Below are 23,901 nucleotides of genomic sequence, written 5' to 3' on the forward strand. Positions count from 1 at the left end.
CACAAAACAAAATAACGAATAAACAAGGCACAAAAGCCAAGTTCAAGAGAATATGGGATATACACGTCAATAAAACAGTATGCACCCTATGAAAGAATTCATAGAAAGTACAAAAATGAAAATGCGTGGTCAGTTAAGATGATAACCAACTGGCTCGAAATATTTGAATGACTAGATTTAGTTTCTATTACTTAAGTATCTTGGATTCAAATATTTGACATTGTGAGTCGCAGCTATGAAATACGGTTGCCATCATGAACCAAGTACTTTAAACTGGATAGTTTTCTATTTCAGGCTAAAGATCTCATGTCATTTGCACTGTCTGCCATATAGCACGGCCAGGACTCGGTCTTGAACCTTTTACAGTGTGCCCCATCTCTGCTCATGCGTGATGCGACTCTAGCAGCGCTGCTCAGGACGATTTGCACACGGGCGCTTGTGTGTCCGTGACTGTGGAGTTGTGTGTGCGTGCGTTTGTGTCAGTCCCGTCGGTGAATAGTCCTGTGTTTTATGTGTTGATCGATACACCAGTAATTAGTCAGATCCTGCTAGTTCCCATTAAGCAGGGAGTTCGAGTGTGTTCATCTGTCTCCCGCGACGGCAGCAGCTGGGATGTGTGAATAGAGAGCCCGCCAGGCTGCCCGCAGCACCCAGAGGTGTCTCCAAACATGGACAGGATAGGGGTGTCGTTCCTGGACCCTTTGGAGGACTACGAGTTAATTCAACGGATTGGGTGCGGCACCTATGGAGATGTTTTCAAGGTGAGCGAGAACATTTCTTCCTATGAGGGAAAAACTGCATCAGGTCGTTCGTGAACCTAGAGTCTCTATATTTCACTTCCTCTTACAAGGTGCAACTCGTTCTGGAGAAAGTTCTGTTATTCATCACCCACAGTGCAGCATGGGAGAGGTTCTTCTAACCTGAGACTGATACAAAGGATTCATTTCAACTGAAATTCCTACTATTGCCTATGTGATACCTGTGATTGATCTGAACCTTAAAGGAAACAGACCGTGTTATAACAAAAATCACGTCAGTGCTGCTAAGGAGTCTCTAGGAAACATAGTGTGTGTGTGTGCGCGCGCGTGCTCGTGCTCGTGTGTGTACTTTCCACTCCATTACAAAAAAGCCATTTAACTCTTTCAGCCCTTAAAGAACCCAGCATCCCTTATTACCAGGCAGGTATTTTTCAGATCACTGCCAGCCTGTTGCATCAGTGGTACCACAGATTAATGTTGTGTTCATACTGGTGAGAAATATGGATAATATGTCCTATTACAGGCATTTTGTACTGTAGTATTTATATATATCATAATAAGTCTAGTTGTCTTTAATTGTCTTGAAGTAAGCTTGTCTTATATCAAATAAGCACACAGGAAACACTGTTTTCGGCTAATGCCTCAACTAAAACAGCTGACAAGGTAGTTCAGGGATAAATATGACAATGTAAGTAGAAATGGCAATCATTTTACCATATCATCTAACCTGTGTCTGTATTGTTGCATGTCGTCTATTTTTGCTTGATGACCTAGGTATCAGGATGCAAACATCCTGTGCTGTTAACCCGCCCTGCTGCCTTGAGCATCCTGCAGAAGCAACACAGGAATTTGTATTGTTTCTTTTTTTACACCCCACATAGCAGGGTTTGAGGAAAAGTATTTGAGGGTCCTGGGTCAAAAAGAATAGTTTTGGGCACCAAACACCACCACCACCATCACAACCACCATTCTATTGTAACTTGTTGATTTCACACATTAAACTGGTTATTTTTAAAATACGTACCATGAAAGCAAAATATATTATAATTTTAGCCTGGTGATATCCTGTATTTTCCTGACTGTCAACAAATCTATTTAAAAGTCTAAAACCAACAGTCTATCTCCAGTTTCACTGACCTGGTGTGGCATGTGTTTGTATGCATTGCACATCTGGAGCACACTTTATATGCTTTTTCGCTAACAGCCACTGCAAAAGCCAGTAGTTTTGGGGTGAAACAAATATGTTGGCTGAACATTTTACTTAATCAGTATCAACATATGTGTGCCTTGCCAAACGTGTATCTAAACAGCTTGTCCTCAGTCCAGTAATAGAACATTTAATCTCAACACAGTTACATTTTCTTAAAAAGATCTTCGATAGGGTTGTTGTAATTTAACAAATGACTAAAAATACAGCCTTGAAACATAATGTTGTTCAGGACTACCTGTGGATTCTTTTGCATTTTCTTAAGCTGTGTTACAGCCTTTTTTCTGTCTACTAGATCCTTCCCATGAGAACTCTGGTGTGGCGAAGGAAGTGATGTGTTTTCGGTTTATTTTCAGTGGTTTGTTTATGGCAGGTCTTTCAAACTGCGCATTTCATATCCTGATCTGAATGTTAAATCAGTGCAACAGTAGATCTTGACACTGCTCTGACCCAGCTGTTGGTGGTTGAACTCTGGTTAATTTAGACATCAAGCAGACAATTTCTCTCATTCTGTTGCTTTGGTTTTAATACTTTTCTATCTCTCCATCCAGGTGTGCAATTTTTGACTAGCAACAGTGCAGTGTGCCCCTGAATTTAGTGTCACAACAAAAAAGTCCACATTACCTTAATGTTTTACTGGTAGCTTATTCTTACTTAGCCCCTCACAAATTGCACATTACAAGTTTAACCAAAGGACATTTCCATATTCAGCTGACTTTGACACTGGTGTTTTTCTGAAACATTTAGACATAATGCAGCCTGAGCATCTGATGTGAATGGGAACAGTACTACATACAGTAACAGACAATAGCACATTATCACCTCCCACTGCTGCTGTTAGTGGGTTTGGTATAGCTGCAACTGCAGAGTCAAGGGTGAAACCTCTGGACATGTGACTATGTGGGCTCTCCATCCTCGTATTCCATTGCTGCTACTCAGAGGAATCTCAGCTCAGAGCTCACATATGAATCTCTTACTAATCCTGATCCATGTTCCCTTTTGGACTTGACTTGTACGTTTGCCCCACTAAGTCACACAGCTCCAAAAGCTTTTGTTAAAAGCAGTTTTTCCTCTCCACTGTGGCCAAGTGCTTGCTCATAAGGGATTTGTTTTGTTTCTAGGTAAAGTGCCTTGAGATGATTTTATCGTGGTTTAGTGCTATTGAACAGAATTCAATAGTGTTACCCATGATTTAAAAATGTTTAACCTACTTGTTGGCCAGCTTGCATAGTTTTCATTTACATTTGAAACACAGTTTTAAGGAAGTGAATGAAACTTTCAAAAAACCTACATTGCATTCTGACATTTGCTTTGACTGGTAGTGAAATATAGTTTTGGAGAAAGTGTCGTTTTGGTGAATATGATTCTTCATTACATGTACATATGGGCACAAGCACACAGCCTAAAAATTGGAGGTTCTTTCCAGCATTCAGACCTACACTAAAATGAATTTGAAGCAGTTGCGAATTTTTCTGTAAACAGGGACCCTTTTCCAGAAAAAAGCACATATCTCTGTCCCTTTTTACAATTGATATGTTCCTGTGTAATTGTTGAATGTTTGTAGCAGTTGAGGCTCTTTGCTTTTAGCTTTGATAAAATGAAACCTGACAGAAACAGCTAATCATGAGTTTAGGATGCACTGAAGATAGACATTTACTCTATGTAGTCCTCTGCTGTCGACACCCAAAGGAATGCCTCATATATTTCGATTCTTTATTTGGGAGTTTTAGCTGTGGTGGAGCTTGGCATAGAGGCTGAAAAGTGGCTGTCTTTGTGCAGAAAGGAAATGACTAGGAGCTGGATGTGAAGAGGTGGGACAGATAGTAGCTGATGAGTTGCAGACCAGTAGTACTAATATCTGGCGGTGAATTTCTAAACTCATATAGTGAAGTACTGTCAAAATAACTTGCTAACAAGTCACTTGTGCTTAGTTTAGTTTTAGCATCTCTAACTTTCCTGATTGTGCTTGCATAGTTGAAGTTTCCAATGACAGCATTGCAATTAAAATGGTATTTTGACACATTTTCTTTTTGTATTTGGAGATTTCAGCAAACTGCTGAAACAAAAGATATGGACTACAGAGTATTCATTGAAGTGCTACACACTAAACCTCTCTAGCTTAAGTCTATACTTCAAGAAATAAACACAGGCACACAGTGCATGTCACATTAGCTTAGTACAACCAAGTGTGTTTACTATGACTGGCCAATTTGGCTAAAACTCTAGATTTGCACAGAATAGTTCAAACATTACTTTATTAAAAATATTGAAGTATCCCATCTGATACTGTTGTTTTGAGTCTGATAATAATATTAACTTGAGGGAGTTCAAAACAGCAGGTAATGTATCTGCTTATAGTAATTTTCTTAAACATAAGCATATCAAACAATTTTGACACAGATCCCTTGATTGATTTTTTTTTTTTTTTACCTACTAAGTAGGATTTTTTTTTGCTGGACAAACTACCCAATGTAATTCATTAAAGGGCATCAAACCTTAAACAACCTAATGTCAGCTGATATATCAGACTGGCCTAAGTCTAACTTTTAATCCTCTTATGCTTATAATTTTTAGTATCACCAAAAATGAGGCATATTTGCCACAATTGTATGATAATATAATTGGTAAGTGGTGCCACAAAAACTGTATGAAGTAAGTGATATTGACCAGAATGAGTTCTTTTCTATAAAACAGACCAGTTTCTGTTGCAGACCCATACATATATGTAGTAAGAGACAGTGATAACGTACATGGTGCTGAAGTGATAATTGATTAGGCAGCTTGTATGATTTATAAGAAGTACTTTTCAATGCTGCAGTTTTAAAGTAGCACAAAAGGCAATTGATCTCATAAACAACTACAAATTATGACTAGCAGCTTATTGGCACGTAGATGCACAGTGTAATTATAAGGTCCTGTGAGTGGTTTGGAAATTTTTATAGGCTGGACTCCTTTCCTCAGCAAATGCCACGACACTGTCCACATGTACAGAGAGAAAGTTCAATGTCTCGTTTCCCTGAGACAGCATTACATTAGTAAAGTACCAGGAAAAACTCCACTGAGCTCATGTGATGTGTTGGTTGTTACATCTCAGAAGACCTTGCCTAATATAAAAGATGGTGACATGCTAAACTAAGATGGCAAATACAACTGCTGAACATTAGTTTGTTAGCATAGTTAGCATCTTAAATATGGTGGCTTGTAAATGTTAGCATTTAGCTCAAAGCATCTGTGTGTCTAGTGCAACAAATGGAGCTGCTAACATGGCAGTTTACTCTCATGTGTAATGTGAACAGGTTCTTTCTGTTCTATGGAGTTTTTTTTAAATCTGACGTAATTGTTACTGGTCGTGACAGGCAAATTATAAATATAGCAGCAAAATCTCTGACTTTGCAGAATGGAAGTATTGTTGCTTATGAAAGATAATGTTTTATTGTCTTCATTTTTTTTCAAAGTCAGATATTAAGAGTGAAAGGTAACACTTACAAGGCTGCATTTCACCCAGTGTTTAGTTATTATGTTCAGTTAAATATCATTTCTACTTCTAAGGCCAGTCATGACTCATACTCTACATCTGCATTCAATAGGACATGGGTTGAAGAAATGCTTTTCTTGTGAGCAAATTACAAAGGTGGTACGGTATGTAGTTGCTGACCTGAAGGCCATTTTGATGCCTGATCAAGTTCCCGCTTCCTCCCTCGCATTCGTACTGAACACCATGCAGCTGTAATTTCAGGCTTGGCTTTGTAAAAACCACCTCAGACAGAGACGTTGCTGCCACTGTAGTCACAGGAAGCTCTGTGGTAGAACAGGAAAGAAAACAGGAAGTGAATGCAGCTGAGCTACAGGTTGTGTTGAGGCAACCAGCTTATCCCATTGGTCGCTATCCCATTTGTTGTGGATGCCCAAAAGGAAAAGCACATTATCTGTCAGTGCAGTCAGTAAATGGGCAGGACCGATGTTCCCAGGAATAAGTTCAAAACATGCTATGAACATGAACTGGTTAGGATTGCTACTGGACGAGTTTACATGTAGTTTCATTTTGACTTCAGTACTAAAACCTCTGCAGTCTGTACTGGATGCATTTTAAAATGACTACTAACATTGTCTCAGACACTATCCAACTTTAGGTTACACAAACACTGCTGGTGCAGTTAATCTTAAACTGATTTCATTGTTTCTGTTAGCAGTGTGCAACTAGAGCTAGCTTTTTTGATGATTGATAGCAAATGTAGTAAGGGTATATCATGGTCGTCATGTGAATATTATTCTTTCCAAAGGTCATTTGATTACCACCTTTTGATGAAAAGTATGACTGTAAACATTTCATTGACAGATAGGAATCTCAGTGTCATGGCAGCCATTTTCAAATGAATTCTCCTTCAACTGCAGAGTCATGCATAGCAAAAGTGGACAAGCCAGATTGCCATTAATCTGTTGTGGATCTTCATAGGTTCCAGACAATTATTGTTATATAAGCATAATGTGTTAGCTTCTATCACACACCAAGTCTGTGTGATAAATGATAAATGCTTTGTCTGTTTGACTTTGACTCACTTGTTGGGAGTGCCAATACAAAAGAGCTCCTAGTGACAGTAGTATTTGACCGTGCTGTGGAATCAAAGACTAGGAGAGACAGCTGTCTCACCTATAAAAACTGATTACAGATCCTTCATCATCAAGACAGCATACTGAGTAGTTGGGTATCTGCCCTGGTTTTGTTATCTTGATGGAGCAGGCAGATGGCAGAGGTCCAACCAGAATTTGAAGTTTTCAAACATGTTGGAAGGTGATAGATCAACTAAGAATCGACCTCAGGCAGAAATATTTGTGTAATCTTATTCCTTTTCTGAGATTTGCTCACATCAGAATGCCAGATCTTCTCTCCAAGTTCAGATGTGCAGATTTGTTGCATGTTTCTTTTCAGTGGGCACATCCCATCTGAACATGGGCAGGTGCATGTTCATGCGTAAGTGCATGTTTCTAAAGGTGTGTTTGGAAGGGTGTGTACATGAGTAAGTACATACTTCTAGGTTTGTGGGTGAGTTGAAGTGAATTCCTGAGTAACTGCAAATTTGTGAGAGAATGTGTTTGCAAGTAAGTGCACATTCATGTAGTATGTTACCTGTTATGTCCTCTGGGGGCATTGCATTAAGAAACACAAAACCATTTTTCAGTGCAAAATAAAATATGCTTTTTTTGGGGTATGAAGCTGTTTGCTATCAGCTGTGTGAAGGCACAGCACCCAGGCTTTCAAAACCACAACAGTATACTTCTCCACAGCTTGAGTATGCATATGACGCACGTTCCATGAGCACTTCTGTCTGCTCTTTTGTGTGACTAAACGGGCCGTGACCCATGGAGCTAAATTGGACTTGCGAAAGAGGCAACCTAAATCTTCATTGTGCATAATATAAAATAATATGCTACAAGGATGAGTACCAATAGTACACCTATGTTATCACTTTGCTTTAGGTGGCTCCAGAGCATATTACGAATCTGATATAATCTGGATGCTGATAAAGTGACAGTGCTTGTGAGTGAGGCAGTGGAATGGGAATGTGTACTGTTTTTTCCTCACCAACCTGCACGTTATATTTACAGAGATAATCTCACACTGCAGTCACATGTGTTCTGTATTTAGACCTTGCAATAACATGTGTTTTCCTAAAGACTGTTAAATATACAGAAACTAATCAATGCATCATTTATTTTATTGAATGTCAAACATATGATGGATTTGTGTGTATAGGGGATTCCCTGAAATAAAGTGAAATGGCTTCAACCCTTATTTTAACTTAACTATTGTTTTGCAATTGCCTTAGCATTTAGTTATTTTGTCTATATGTATATGTCAACCTGTATCACCCACAATGACCCAGCGCTTATGTATACAGTTTTGTGCATGTATGCACATATACAATATCATCCTCTGGTGACAAATATAGTACTGTATGTTTCTACCTGGACGTCACATCAAGTGGGAAACTAAAAAAACTGTACATAACATATAGTTGCATTTATTACATACACTTTCATTTATTTTCCATCTCTTTCAGGCTCGTAACATCAGGACATCTGAATTGGCAGCCATCAAGATTGTCAAGCTGGACCCTGGTATGTTAACAATCCAAAATTGACACAACACAACATTCCAACTCATTTCTTGCAAAATAGCAGTTGTAGGTTAATACACTCAATACAATCACTTCTGTGAGAGAACCTTGGTCACATCTTTTGTCAGTTCAAACTGTGGTCCTCAAGCACACCATGACACACAGTGCCTATAAACACACAGAAATTAAAAGAAGATGAAGTTTAGGTGTGTAGGTTTAGTGCTCTGGTGTAGTGGGGATGTGAATATTGTGTTAAGACATACTTAAATGTGAGCCTGTTCTTTTTTTTAATAAATTACTATAATATACATTTATATTGTGGGAAAGACAGATCCGGTTCACTGGAAGTTCTTCCCTAGTTTTGTATTTCACCTTTCAAATCTATAGTATAATACTGTAACAAAATGTTTAAAATTTTCCTAAGATATTTCAGTTAGCTTACACTAATGGATGAGACTTCAGTGAGCAGAAAAGTACATTAATAATGGTACTAAATTTAATACTAATTAGCTGCAGTACCACATTCCTCTGTGTAATAAAGCTGAATATATACAGTAATAGATACACCAATAGGCCTGACGTTAAATGAATAATACAGTATATCATACACCAGTCCTACTACTGGTCTTTTATATTTTTTCTATCTAACTATATGAAATGAGAAACTACTCACTCATACTAAAATGTCTTTCTGTTCAGGTGATGATATCTCATCGATCCAGCAGGAGATTACAATGATGAGAGAGTGCAAGCACAAAAACATTGTGGCCTACTTCGGCAGCTACCACAGGTGTTGTGTATTTTCAGACTGTCTATTTCAGATGTATCCAATTTCTGGTAGACTTAGAAAATTGTGTAATTTTCCCTAGATTGCTGTTGGATTCCTCTCCCACTCATTCTAGTGTTTAGTTAGGTTGTTGACACAGAAACTGAATGATGCTGTACTTTAGTTTCTGAGTAATAACAGCACATGATAAAGACCAAGATAAAAGGTATGTGTCTCTCCACAGAAACACCAAGTTGTGGATCTGCATGGAATACTGTGGTGGAGGGTCACTTCAGGATATTTACCATGGTACAAGTGCATTTTTTTTTCTGACTTCTGAATGTGTCCTTTATTACATTAAATTTTAGTATCAGTTTTCATACCAGTTGCAACTGATTTCATAATGTGCTGGATTGCTGTTTAAAGAAACCCTGGATATGTGTTGTTTCTCACCCAGAGCAAGATAAAAAAGATCAATGTCAGTTTAGCATCTATGCAGCCAGTTTCAGGATTTTGTTAGTTAGGCAGCAGGAATGTGGCGTTCATGCCATGTTGGCACAGAAGGATTAGCAGGAACGCCTCCTGTTATTCTGACTTGGGTGCCTTGGTGTACTCCTACTGCTATCCTTATACTCACACCAGATACATGGGATTTTGTAAGCCAGCTGTTTTCATCATACATATTTGTACCAGTTAGAAAAAATGAATGCAGAAACAAATACACAGTGTAAGATACCAGTGGAAGGTGGCCCAACAATCGCTATTGCACTAGTATTACTATTGCATTTACCTCAAAATACTGTAAGAGTGATGCTCATTAAAAAGGAGCTATATACTGTTCATTTATATTTTCTTTTACTAATTAACAACCTGCTTCAGATATATAACAAAATGAAAAATGTCCAATTTGGACTATTTTATTTAGATTTTCCTATCACTGAGGAATGATTTTTAGCTACTGGCAACTGGGAATTATCAACATGTTTAGCCTAGCTTAGCAAAACACAGAATCATGTGGAAACAGCTCAGCAAACTGGGTTATTTTCCTCATTTGCTTATTGACATTTTGTTATTTTAACATCCATCCACTCAAGGATAGATACTGAATTACAGTTTTCATCTTAAAAACCTTATTGACCCACACTGTACCCCAAAATAAATCATGTATGACACTATTATAAAGAAAAACACCACATACACACACATCACCTTGCTGATATTGCATTCTAGTTAGTGAGGTATAGGCCATAGTTAGTTACAGGATTGTCAATGGATTGTAAGTTGTAATCACCATTTTGAGGTACACAGTTCTACTCTTTTTAGACATGTACCTGCAGGCTCTTTTTTCATCCTGCTCTTGAGTTTCTGAGCCATTAACCAAACTCTTCTCCACAGTGACAGGCCCATTAAAGGAGAAACAAATAGCATATGTGTGCAGAGAAACCCTGCAGGTAAGACTTTTTGGCTGCACCTTGTTACCGTTGCACTGTGAAAACTTTAAAGATACTCTGCTGACACAATGAGTCATGTGATTTCCCAGCCACCGAAGAGCTAAATAGTATTTAACATCGCCAGACCACTAAATATACTGTAGACGAGCATGCTGCTGCAGTATAAGAAACAAGAGCAGAACACACATGCAAGACTGTCTTTATTTTGCTGGTGAGTGACCTGCTCAGTATGTTTTATTGGATGATCAGAATTGAACTCTATTAATCCAAATCCAAACTAACTGGTCTAGTTTAAGGCACCTTCTTGGTTTATCCCCATTTGGTCACGTTTGCACATTATCTAAATAAACCATTCAAAGTAATGAGTAATCACTGAGCTACAGTTCACTGCCTTTGGATTCATCATCTTGCAGTCAAACTTTAAATACAAACATTCTTTTTACTTTGGATATTTCTCTATATATTTTATATATTGTTGTGATTTTAGGTTTTATTTTCCGTGTTCAATAATATACCACTTCAACAAAATTACATTTAATAGTAATGTACTTTTTATAGTTACACTCCACCACTGTTTTTGGCCATTTAATTCATTATCAATATCCTATATAGGTAGGGGAGGTTAAAATGGGCCCAAAACATGTTTTTGCCCAAAGGCCACATAAAAGGTTAATCCATCCATTCTGTCCTACTGTTAAATGATCAGTAACCATAAAATAAACTCCAATAAAAAAAAAGGCTACTTAACCAAGTTCATCTGACTTATAGCTGTTTTTTCAGGGTTTGTATCACCTACATGAAACAGGGAAAATGCACAGAGACATTAAGGTAAAGCAAATTTATTATCATGTTACTTCAGAACTGTGAATAAACTCTTACTGTAAGCAGCTTTTTATGTGTACATAAGTGTGGTTGTTCTCTCTGCAGGGAGCCAACATCCTTTTGACAGAGCGAGGAGATGTAAAACTGGGTCAGTGGTGATTTGTATTGGACACATACATGCACATCTACGATACCTATCCACTTACACTCAAGTAGGCTTAAATGGGCCATTCATATTGGATTTCAGACCCTGTCAGCCCCACTGTGACCCTGTCTGTCTCTTCTGTGTTTAGCTGATTTTGGAGTGGCAGCAGAGATCAGTGCTTCGGTGGCCAAAAGGAAGTCTTTTATAGGAACGCCCTACTGGTGAGATGAATTTCTCCTTGCATTTATAATACCAAGCAGATTGGGATTTAACGTGTATGCATTGCTACAGAGTGACCTCTGTCATTATGATTTGTATGAGTGTTTTTTGACACATAACATGACAACCGAAAATAAAAACACTTTGCAAGAGAACTCCTCTGATTTAATAGTACATTTTCCTTGTTTAATTCTTAGCCAATTAAATAATAATTAACAGGATGTATACAATTAATGCAGACATACAGTAGCAGTATTAGAGGTACTCAGAGCTGATGTATATGGCGATATATATCACTAAGAAACAATTTGATGAGATAGTAAACAGTTAAAATATTATTTAGAAAGGTGAATACAAAATAAAAAAGATACTGTACATTTATGCATTATATACAAAACAATATATACACACAAAACATATAAAGTATACAGTAGTACAGTATTATATATAAGGAAAAACTGAAGTGGTCCTAGGGTGCTGCCCTGAGAAAATTCCATTTCATTAAGAAAGGACTTTTCATTCTAAACTGATGTAACTTGCTTAACTAAAGAATAGCTTTGGTAACATTTAGTATTTTCTTATTGTCAAGCACCACAAAACAAATCTACAAAAAATACCCACAGCAATGTTTTCTACTAATGAGTACAATGTGGTTGTCCAAAGCCACAGGGCTCCATCGTTGTCCTAAAATGATCAGAAAGCCATCGGTGAGCAACACTGTTATACTGGGTGGCATGTTCCTTCGTTATTATGACTGCACACACTGTAGTCATTTTGACTTTATCTCAATTGTTCCTGCTGCCAGGAAAAATTATAGTGCACCAAATATATAAAATAGTTGGGAGCTTGATAAAAACTACAGTGGCCAACATTTTTAGAAAGACACTCTTAACTATTCACATAATTAATATTAATAAGTAAGCAACTTTGTATTTGAAATTGCCCCACAATATACTAAAGCAGGGGTCAATAAATGCAGTCCTGCTTGTTCTGCTTGTTTTCCAACTCTCCCTGCCCTACCCACTGCTGATTATCTGGATCAGGTATGTTCAGCAAATCAGAAGTTGCAAGGGCAGGGCGAGTTGCAAAAGAAGCAGGACAGTGGCCCTCGAAAAATGGAGTTAGAGACCTCTGTACTAAAGCATCAGTGAGAGGACACAATCTGCTGCATTGTGTACATTTTGTTTTCACAAGTGTTATATCTGATATGTTTCCTCTTCCTTTCTGTTCATGTGACCAGGATGGCTCCAGAGGTGGCTGCAGTTGAAAAGAAGGGTGGGTACAACCACCTGTGTGATATTTGGGCTGTTGGCATCACTGCCATTGAGCTGGCTGAGCTACAGCCACCCATGTTTGACCTCCACCCAATGAGGTGAGTCAGCACAGACACATAAACAGAAGAGACTTGTGTTCTTTGGCTGTTAGCTTGGCATTTCATTCATGGACAGTTACTGAGACAAGACATTTTTTTAGCCCAGTGACATTTAAAACATTGTTTCAGAGCACTCATGCTGATGTCCAAGAGCAGCTTCCAACCTCCAAAACTAAAGGATAAATCCAAGTGGTGAGTTGGACTATATGTGTTCCTTTGAAAACATATTGTATTAGGACAATTGTCCCTTTGACCTGATTGATTTCCTTTAGATGAACATTCAAACTATGTTGCTCTCCCTCCCCTTGGTTTCCTCACTCTGCAGGTCTGCAGGTTTCCAAAGCTTTGTGAAGATGGCTCTCATTAAAAATCCTCGTAAAAGGCCCTCAGCTGAGACTCTCCTGCAGGTTAGCTTTTTTTTTTTTTTAGATAAAGAAATCTTAAATCATATTTTTTGTTCTGTTTTTAATCTTTCACATCCAGGCTGACTTTACTTTTACCAGAAATTAGTGGTTTATATTCATATAGTTTAACACATGAGCTTTTTTTTTTTAAATTATTTTTTGGGCAGTTTTTTGCCTTTATTTGGTAGGACAGTGGAGAGAGGCAGGAAATTAGGGGAGAGAGCAAGGGAAGACATGCAGGTTTATATGACAGCCGGCTCGGGAGTCAAACCGGCGTCTCCTGCGTATATGGACGGGCACACTACCGCTACACCACCAGCGGCCCTCAACACATTACCTTTTTGACCACTGAATTATCAGCCCGTTACTGTAGATTGTGTTGTTTTTCAATATCATTTTTCATGATTTCTTGAGATCCTCAAGGTTTTCTAATAGTGTTTAAGGCTGTGTTCTGTAACATCTTTTTCCAGCATCCTTTTGTGACACAGCTACTAACCCGTAACCTGGTCATTGAGCTGCTGGACATGGCCAACAACCCTGAGCTCCACTCTTCCCACACGGACAACATGGACGACAATGAGCTGGAGGTCAGTGCTACATGGAATAGGTCACAACTGATACCAGAATGGGTCAGAGACAAGTTCAACTGATATATATTTTTTTTTTACAATACTTTATTAATGATGATTAAGTATCTCAAATTTGCTGTCTTGTAATACATTTTCGTTCTGTATGGTCAGAACAAACAATGTAGAATGAAAAGTATGTGAATAGGGTTTTTATTGGTGTGTCATATAAATGTTGTGTTGACAGGCTTGGGAAATGGCTCCTGACAAGATTCAGTCAGCAGGGAAACACCTGCCTGTAGAGAGGACTCTCTCTGAAGAGCAATGTGAGGACACACATACACACACTAACACACACTAACACACAAGGACAGTTTTTAAAGAAACAATCACACATTTTTGAAAATTCTGAGTTTTTGAAAGGCAATTCATCTCCTTGACCTACTATAATAGCCTATATCTATTTTTGATGCACATCACTAGCTACATGTTAGAAAGTAAACAGGTCCCAGTATTTTAGAGTGTACCTATAGAGCAATATTTAATTTTTAAATAAATCTAGCTATCGTTTCAAAAACAGTAGCTAAAACCTCAAATTGTAATTAATCAAGTAAGGTGCAATGAGTTAGTGAGATTTAGATTGAGAGGGGTATAGGTCCAAATGCTCCTGTATACCTCTGGATTAATACTTGGCAGGCATCAGCATGGTGACATCATCGTTTTGCATGCAAGCAGCTTAAAGCTATGTAAATGTTAACTCTCTCTCAAGTCTTGTTTAACTTTAGTCAGTCTAGCTGACGATCCGTTTCCAGTTTTCAATGTAAGCTAAGTCAGTCAGTGTTCTGACTCCAGCTCTGTGCTTAACAGGCAGACATGAGACTGCTATTCATCTGAACAGCTGATTGTCAAATAGTTAGTATGCATATTTTTCAAAACATGAAGCTGTTCCTTAAACTCACATCAAACTACTTCATGTGCTGCTACGTTGTTTTCTGTTTAATTTTGCATGTTTGATCGAGAGCCACTGTAAGTGCAAGTCTACTTGGTGACTGTGTTTGTGACTGCATGTGTACATACTGTATGTTGGCTGATGAGTTGCTTCATTGTCCACCACGAGCTGCGGTATTCAGTGCTGTAATCTCCATAATATGAGTAAAGACAAAAGGCTCTCAGTCAGCCTAGATGGCAGCCCTCGTTCTGTAACCAGTCCATACATGTGGGATGGAAGCTGCGTCAGAGGATGGCACTGGAGCATGCCACTGGTGTGTGACAGACAGTGCTGCTTTTACGCACTGGCTAGAGTGACTTCATACTGATGTGTTTCCAATAGACTTCTTATGACCTAAGTGTTGCTAGTTTGATAGTCTGGCTTCACACTCTGCCCAGTGCCATACCAATTATCAACCTGGTGTTGACCTCAACTTCCCTTCCTTGCATGTAGATACACAAGCCACAAACGCATTAAACCCCTGTACCTCACTTTGACCGATACTGGCTTTGAAGGCTCATATTGTACTGTAATTACTACAGCTACTGCCGCTACTACTGCTGCTAGCCTGAAAGTACTACTACAACAGATACATATTAGATACATCTTAATACTTTGTGATACTGACCAAACTAGGTCTGAAAGTATGAGTTATCAAAGGTTGGAATCCAGTGACCACATTTGTAATCTTCTTTACACTCCTCCCACACTTCATAATTATTCTTGTACAGCTTTTCTTGTTTGTGTTTAATTGTTTAAGCGTTTTTGCTTCTTTTATTAAATGATAAAAAATGTTTTGATGAAAACTATGTTTCTAAAAATATTGTATTGAAAAGGTGAAAAGGTATTGTGTAGCAATCCAACAACATTAAATAAATTCCCAGGCCTGATACTGGATATACTCAAACAAATAACACATGAATAATAACAACATTTCTTTTACTGTTGTTTAGCCTTTATTTAACAAATATGATGAGTTAAGAGCACATGTGTCCCGACAGGGTAAGGGAAGTTGCTGGCAACACTTTTCACCTACAGATTTACAAAGACACACAATCCAAGACACTGTGGTGGAATTTCTCTTGCAAGCAGGTTTCAAGTCTCTACAGGTTGATTTTCATTTTGTAGTTAAACAACTGACTGCTGGGAAGATGGAAAAAATCCAAAGCATGTAATTTGTAGTAAATAGAATAAAAATAATAAAAAAGATAAATGATCTCATTTTGTTTGGTCATTATCCTTTCCCTTTTTTTGTTATTTCATTTATAATTGTCACAATTTTGACATGTATGCTGCATAGTTCAAGAGATTCTACAAACAGTTTTTCCAACTCTTTATTCATTTGCAAACAGTAAAGAAACAACTCCAAAGACATCTCATACTGTGACAAGTTATTAAATGATGAAGTGTCATGTATTAATGCAGGATTTCAGCAGCACAGTGAAAGCTAATTGAACTGAAACGAGATGGCAACTTCTGCTTTCTGGCTCACTAATTTCCTCATCCTGTGCTTTAAAGTCTGACTTTAACCAGCAGCTCAGGTTCTTTGTGGTTACATGTCGAAACACTTCCTCCTGTCAGTCACATCTCAGTTGTCCGCTCAAGTCATCAGGGATCTCACAGCTGAACTGTCACATTGGAGATGTCACTGTGTTTTGTAACATTGCGTATGTGCTCATCTTATGTGCGAACGCTGCATTTCATTTGTTTGATTTTTCAGTTGACCAAGTGAAGTTTGGACCCCCACGGAGGAAAGTCACAGAGCCATATCCTGATTTGGTAATGCACTTTTTCTAAAAGATATGTCTCTGACAGGGGCATACTGCATATTCATGAATATAACCAAAGGCTCTGTTTTGGTTCTTCATTCATTAGGGATCTTACGATGATGACTGGAGTCTGTCTGGTGAAGAAGATAACTCACCGTAAGACTTACTTTTTTTTGTCATTCATTCTGTATTTGTAATATTTTTTGCTGTTGAGATGTTACAGCTGTACAAGAGGCCTCTTTAGATGTGATCATTAATTAAACTGAGGACAACAATAAAAGAAAATCTCCTAATTGTTTTTGTTTTACTATTACCTGTTCTTTTTTCAATTATAGACTGCATTTGTTTAAAAGTGTCCAACAGAATCCACGGATTCCCTCCCAGCATGTGAAATGTGTCGATTTCTAAATTCCCCACAGTGAACTCGGCCTTGATGTACTAACAGGCTGCTGTTCCACTATGGCTCCCCGTTGATTCATTTAATTTGGCTTTCATGCTTTATCAGTAAAAAGTAAAAATGAGTAAAATAATATATAGATAATGCTTCTCAAGACTAAATATTTATCTAATCGTTAGATTCATTATTGCAAAAAATTAATATAGAAATACATTTTACCTGTGTGCTGATCATTATATAGCCTTCAATGTAATAACCACGCAGAATGTCTTTTTAGGCAAGTGGGTGTCATGTGATCTGTAATTATGAGCGTGACCATTACATCTATTTTGTCCCCTGGGCTATGGGTACACCATAGGGCACTTGGAAATAATAAGGCCATCCAGTGTTACAAGGTGTGGGATACCTTTGTGTTAACCAGCATTGATCATTTGTAATTGTGATGTAATATTTTAGTCTTATTAAAAACAGTGGAACAGGTAATATAAATTTCCCTATTGTTACTACTAGAAGGGATATTAATAGCAGTAACACAACACTAAGATACTTGGCACAGGTTTAGGTTAGCAGTAATAATTTTGTACTTTTAAGTACAAAAAGGATAATTCAGGTTTATTACAACTTGGGTCTTATTTTTTCAATTTTGTTCCTCATTTCTATCACAGGCAGAAATAAACTTCACTTACAATTTTGTTTTCAGTTAGCAGCTATGCTAACTAAATGCTAACTAAATGTTTGCTTCTATGCACACATTTTTGTGGAGCATTACAATTACTTTAAATATAAGTATATATAACTTGCTCTCTGAAAAAAAGTATACACAGTATAACCCCAAGACCCACATTTTAACCAGAAAGTCACTTCTTATTGACTAGGAGACTAAGATCTGTGTTGTAATATGCTGTAATTATCCTTTAATTTGACTGTCAAAAGTTTAAGTAGTTTAAGTCCAAATGTCAGTTTCATTGTTGGACTTCAGAAACCGATAGAGTCAGCCTCTGGTTCCTTCCCTCCCATTGTTATGGGCCATTCAGGCCTGTAGTCAGATAAACACCAGGTCTTCCTGTTGCAGGGGCCTGTTGGAATGTGTGGAACAAGCCCTGCAGCTGAGGTAGGCCATGTCCATCACCTCCAGCCTCTTCTAACAGCAGTGTCCCTCCATCCCCACCCCAGTTCACCTGAAATGACATATGTTTGGCTAATCTAGGGTTGTGATGATTTTCATTACATAAATACAAGCTATTGCCAAGTTTGACTTAATAATCAGTGGGTTTGTGTTCACTCTCCACTAACCCCATCCTCAAAACCCTGAAGTCCTGCTGTATGTCTTCATGAACTGGATGTGGGTCTGATTCAACACAAACCCTCTGGTTCTTTGGGCTTTTTTGTGTGCTTATTCTTGTTGTGGTTTCTCAAATTTTCTGTTTATGCGCTGCTGTTAGAGTGCCATCTGAATCTTCAGCAATTTCTTGTCCAGCTTGTTGTCCTGACCGTGTTGCTTTGTTTGGGTCTCAGCAAATGACTTAATTCTTTGATTTTTGATCCTGACTGGTACATTGTTGCTACTTTATCTTTCAGGAGTTTAACCATTAGGAGGGCGCCATCTACTGATGTAAGTGGTAATACAACTATAGGTGAAGTGTTTCATTCCACATTTGTCAAGCCTTTGCTCATAAGGGGTTTGTTGGGTTTCTGTGTAAAGTGCCTTGAGATGATTTTTATTGTATATACACTTCCAATTAATGTTTAATTGCAAAACCCATAGTCAACACACAACATGCCAACTAAAACAGGCTAAAGGAGAGCTCACACTGACCATATTAGAAAGACATTTTCAATAACAAATTAAAAATGACTTAATGACTTGTCAAAGGTTTATTTGGAACACTCCTTTTAATTAAGCTTCTTACATATTGGAGCATAGTTGTGATATTTGAAGCCAGGCTAAGCAAATGCACTGATAGACTACTAATATATCAATATCCATGCAACCATGCATTTAAATATTAGACAGAACGCAGTGTATACTTTATATCTTCCCCCATTTTCACTTCGGTGTGAGCAATGTGTTTGTTGATGTTTTTTCAGGGAAGCAGGAAAAGTGGTTTGTTCAGTCCAGCTACAGCCTCCCTGCCACCCTTCAGTTCTTTAACCCCCAGCACAGGGGACCGAGACCTGACACTGAGACCAAGCTGTACACTGGGCCCTGACACAGCGATCTCTGCTGACTCCAGCTCCACCACAGGTACAGCATGTTGCACCAAACACTGCATCAGAGCTCAGGTTTTCATCAACTGAGATAAGCTTTTTCCATAAGTCTTGGCCAGGTGCTCAGCCACACAAGACATCACGCAGCGCTCTGATCCAAGTCTGCCTGTGGGGGTTGCTGTAACAGCAGAGAAGAGGAAGGTTACTGCTGCTTCCCCTCCAAAAAGAGAGACACCACTATCACCTGAATGGAGCACACTGAGGAAAAAGACTGAGGACTCAGTGAGTTCACTCCAGGCATCTGTATGTTGAAAACAATAGTAAACATGAATAAGCTTGTGTGATTTGCTAACCTAATAACATCCTATTTGAGTTGGTTTGGATCCTCTAAAAGTGTCTGTCTGTAAAATGATCAAACAGTATACTGATTTGTAATTCATCTGATGTGCAGTTTTTTTCCACCCCTTTGTTTTGTTCTGTGTAACCTTTGAAATTTCTAGAGGGCTGATTGTCATGGACTTCCTCCTACCCCTCAAGTCCATGTAAGTGTAAATTCTAACAGCATGGGAACTACAATAAAAGCTGACCAATTGCAATGCTTTGATCGCTAACAAGATAAGTTCCCTCACATGGCATGATACAAGCTGCACTAGGAACAGGTTTGATGAAACTCAAACATTTTGTCAAAACCCTTCAGACATTATTATGGCTTCTCTTGTACATCATATGAAATATGTGTGTAATTTTAGCCTAAAATTTGGTGCCTTTGAAAACCTCAGCCTCCAGTAACTGCTGCAAGTAGCCTAGTGCAACTTTACCTACAATATATTATTAAATTTTTCATAAATGCTGTTTTTTGCCGGAGTGGACATCGGTAAAATAATGATGGTCACTATCACTCTGTCAACCCATTAGTAATTGAGTTTCTGTTCTGTTTCTGTAGATGGGGGCCTGCTTCTCTAAAGTCTTTAATGGTTGTCCTCTTAAAATCTACTGTGCTGTCACCTGGATTTTACCCAAGACAAGAGGTAAGACAAGCAGACCTCTTAATGTCCTTGAACACAGACATGAGTTTTTTTTTTTTCTTTCAAAACTCAGAAAATTGAGTTTTTTTAGGAATCCCATCAGCTATATAGATAACAATGTCAATAATAATATTATTTGTTATGTTCTCTTGGTCTCATGTTACATTAAAACCATTTTACTTATTGTCCTTTAAACAAACATATCCTACTCAGATCAGTACCTTATTCTTGGGGCAGAGGAGGGCATCTACACATTAAACCTAAATGAACTTCATGAAGATACACTAGAGAAGGTAAGAAAATGACCGATCCATATATTTATCATATACTGTAATACTCTTTTTATTATAATTGGAGTGAAAATAAAAAAGTTGGTCCTTTGTTAATGGACACTGTGGTAGAATATAAGATGGTTCATTTGTGTGCTAGGTACTGTTTTAGGATTCTGGTCTAGTTGTGGATCAGTTTTTTATTCACAGAGTGCATCAACTTTTATTGTGCTTTGTGGTCTTGAAGTAGCCATATCACTATGTCTCAACAAGTCATGCTACAAGCTGTACTCAAGGCAGACATGTCCTTTGTGGGTGTTTGGCTGTTGTCAGCTCTGGCATCCATGGACAGAATCTGAAGAGGAGGAGGAGGAGGAGAGGGCAGTTTCCAATATAATGATCACAGGTTCACATGCTGCTGGAAGAGGCTGGATCATTCTCAGCTAATTAGGAGCAAGCTGCTTCCCCAGATGAAAGAGTCTTGAGGGCTTTGTTCATGAGGTTAAGATGGAACATGGGATCAACAGACAGATTGGATGGAGTAGCATCAATCTACGTTCCAGTCTATGACTTCGTCAAACTTCCAGTGCACACTGACAATATGTTCATGCATATGGTTACAAAATAGCTGGCAGTATCTGGGCTCTCATGAATCTGTGACTCTGGGTGTGTGTTGTGTTGTGTTGAGCATGTCGTTCATATACTTTGCTCTGACTGGAAAGTTGTGAACAAGATGGTGAACCTGACTCAACTTTAGCTGGAACGCCATCAAACTTATCTGGCAAGATATACGCCAATCATCTGATCAGGAGAATTTCTGGAAACTTCCCTCTGAAGGTATTCCAGGCATATTCAGTTGAGACTCAGCACACAGCAGAGGGCATACATATCCCATCTGACCTGGAAAGATTTTGGAATACCCGAGAAAGAGTTGGTTAATTGGTGGTTCATTGTCTTTTCTTCATTCCGACAGATGCTCCCTCAGCGGTGTACATGGCTGTATGTTATGAACAACGTGCTGATGTCTGTATCAGGTAACAAATCTCTGCAAATGATGGTTTTGTTTGAGAAGCAGAGTGCTGCTGCTCTAACAAAGTCTCTATCCTGCAGGGAAGTCGTCCCAGCTTTATTCCCACAGTCTGACAGCCCTATTTGAACAAAGGGGACATCTGCAGAAGAGACACAGTAGTCTGTCTCTCGGCACCAACCGCTTCACTGAGAGAATAAACCCCAGGTTAGAACATGATGTTAGACAGTGCAATTTAAGAAAAATTTAGAGTAAACATAATAGTGTAGTTTAATTCCTAATCTGACTACTGATGGCAACAGTTGCATTTTCTGCTTTAGTCTTAATTAAGGATGTTTTTACTGATCTGCATATTCTCACTTGATCCACAGAAAATTTGCCATATCTGTGAAGATTCCTGACACTAAAGGCTGTAGGAGATGTAGTGTAGGTAAGTGATACAGAAATTATGCTACATGCACTGTGTTTTTATTCATTATTATTATTATTCATAACATAGGACTTCCCACTTTTTGTCTTTTTCTTAGCAAGAAATCCCTACACAGACAGTACATTTCTATGTGGGGCGGTACCATCTGGGCTGGTTTTACTGTTGTGGTATGAGCCTCTCCAAAAGTTCATGCATCTAAAGGTACAGTCAATCAGGCTTTTTTGACGTTGGGTTATTTTCCAGGTTTAGTAAGAACCATTTCTTCTTTCTGTAAATGACTTAAATATCATTTTGTGGCTTTTGTCTGACACACAGCACATAGCAATAAAACTCATGGACTTTCTGCCAATATTTGAGCTGCTGGTGTCAGTAACAGATGAGTTTCCCCAGCTGTGTGTTGGGGTGAGAGACTGTAGCAATGGGAAACCCCCCACCAGCCAACAGCTCAAGTTTGATATTATAGAACTGAATGGTGCACCTGCTTCAATACCAGGTAGGATGAGCTGCTGTATTTCTCCACTGCTGTTCATAGAGCTAAACTTAAAGCTTAAACTAAACTGTCCTCAATGTCTGTGTATGTTTGCAGATAGTGGAGGGCTCAGGGCAGTACAGGTGACCCAACTGGACAGAGACACAGTTCTCATTGCAGAAGAAAGTAAGTCACCTATATCCCAACACATTCTAAATCCTGCAGCCGACCTTCAAAATGTAACATACTGTGTGTCAATCTTGATGCTCACCGGACAGAAACTGTTAAGATTGTGAACCTCCGAGGGCTTCCATCCAAAGAGTTGGCCGCTGAATTGGTCTTTGACTTCCCCATTGAAACTCTAGGTAGAAAAATTCTTATGAAACACATTAAATGAGACTTCATGTTCCACCTGACAGCTAAGTGACATGAAATGTTCTGACAGTCTGCTTACAGGACAGCGTGCTGGCTTTCTGGAAACATGGCCTTAAAGGGAAGAGTTTTCATTCGAATGAGGTGATTTTCTACACAACTAAGCCAATGCCATGTGATTGTCACTCACTGAAATTCATATTTACATTACAGTTTCTGTAAAAAGATTAATTTCATCCTTAACTGCAGGTAACGCAAGAAATAACTGATGAAAGTCGAGTATTCAGAGTTTTGGGAACAAACAGGTACATTAACACTAATCTCGCAATGTAGCAGTATTATTGAGAGCACTTATAGTGGTACTCGCATTAATAGTGGTGCATGAAGTGGTCGTAATGTTAATTGATAATAGTAATGCCAGTTACTATGGCAGTATTCATTTATGGCGGGGTTGGCTTGGTTGGTTTTATTGGAAGTAGTACTAACAGTATTTGTATTTCTTTGCTTGTCATTTGGGCTTTCTTTGGACAGAGACATCATCCTTCAGAGCACACCAACAGATGACCCCTTAGCACTGAGCAACCTCTACATCCTGACTGGACATGAAAGCAGCTACTGAGAGGAAGTGCATTATAAATGATGGCCTTCTAACTGCAGCTGTACCATACATCAGCACCAGCTAATACCACCGACTCTGCTGTAAATGACATGTCAGTTGCCTGCTCAGAATCAGACTGTATTTTGTTGGGCAACAGAAATAAAAGACTGAGAGACTGATCAACGTCATGTGAGTTTCTAACTCGTGTGTGCTAATTAAGGCTGCAAAAACCACGATTTACAAGTAAAAACAATTCATCATTCCACACAGTGCAACAGCAGCAGACAAGACAGTTCTATCCCTGTTCCACTGTAACTAAAATTGCATCAGTGTCTTGTTGCCAGTATGCCCCATAGACTGCAGAAAAACACTGACATGACATTTGTGACATTACACATTAGCTTCTGAATGAAGCTTTAGTTTGCATTTACAGTTTACTGCCATTTTGTCACTTACTGGAACCAGAATATTCCGGGAAACGAGAGACATCTGAGAGAAGCAGAGAAGAGATGATCAAGCCAAC

The 23,901-nt window shown here is 38.5% G+C and overlaps 1 protein-coding gene across 5 annotated transcripts; it reads left to right on the forward strand.

The window, feature by feature from the left end:
• Positions 1-403: 403 nt before the first annotated feature.
• map4k2 (mitogen-activated protein kinase kinase kinase kinase 2) lies at positions 404-23,663 on the forward strand. 5 transcript variants are annotated; one of them, XM_026321194.1, is made up of 32 exons: positions 404-761; positions 8,025-8,082; positions 8,781-8,871; positions 9,092-9,156; positions 10,243-10,298; positions 11,067-11,126; positions 11,226-11,268; positions 11,414-11,486; positions 12,725-12,856; positions 12,986-13,048; positions 13,182-13,263; positions 13,731-13,847; positions 14,074-14,152; positions 16,535-16,593; positions 16,690-16,739; positions 18,053-18,091; positions 18,559-18,592; positions 19,069-19,225; positions 19,298-19,491; positions 19,689-19,730; positions 20,132-20,216; positions 20,427-20,506; positions 21,456-21,516; positions 21,593-21,716; positions 21,881-21,939; positions 22,037-22,140; positions 22,255-22,432; positions 22,526-22,594; positions 22,687-22,773; positions 22,854-22,924; positions 23,030-23,085; positions 23,312-23,663. In XM_026321194.1, exons 1-32 carry the CDS (start codon positions 669-671, stop codon positions 23,397-23,399), a joined length of 2,649 nt encoding a protein of 882 aa, XP_026176979.1. In that variant the 5' UTR covers positions 404-668; the 3' UTR covers positions 23,400-23,663. The 5 variants fall into 5 exon arrangements, with proteins under 5 accessions (XP_026176979.1, XP_026176997.1, XP_026176987.1 ...); XM_026321212.1 differs by having other exon boundaries at positions 19,298-19,470; XM_026321202.1 differs by having other exon boundaries at positions 11,079-11,126.
• The last annotated feature ends 238 nt before the right edge of the window (positions 23,664-23,901 follow it).

This window comes from Mastacembelus armatus, chromosome 18 (genome assembly GCF_900324485.2).
Source record: "Mastacembelus armatus chromosome 18, fMasArm1.2, whole genome shotgun sequence".
NCBI lineage: Eukaryota > Metazoa > Chordata > Actinopteri > Synbranchiformes > Mastacembelidae > Mastacembelus > Mastacembelus armatus.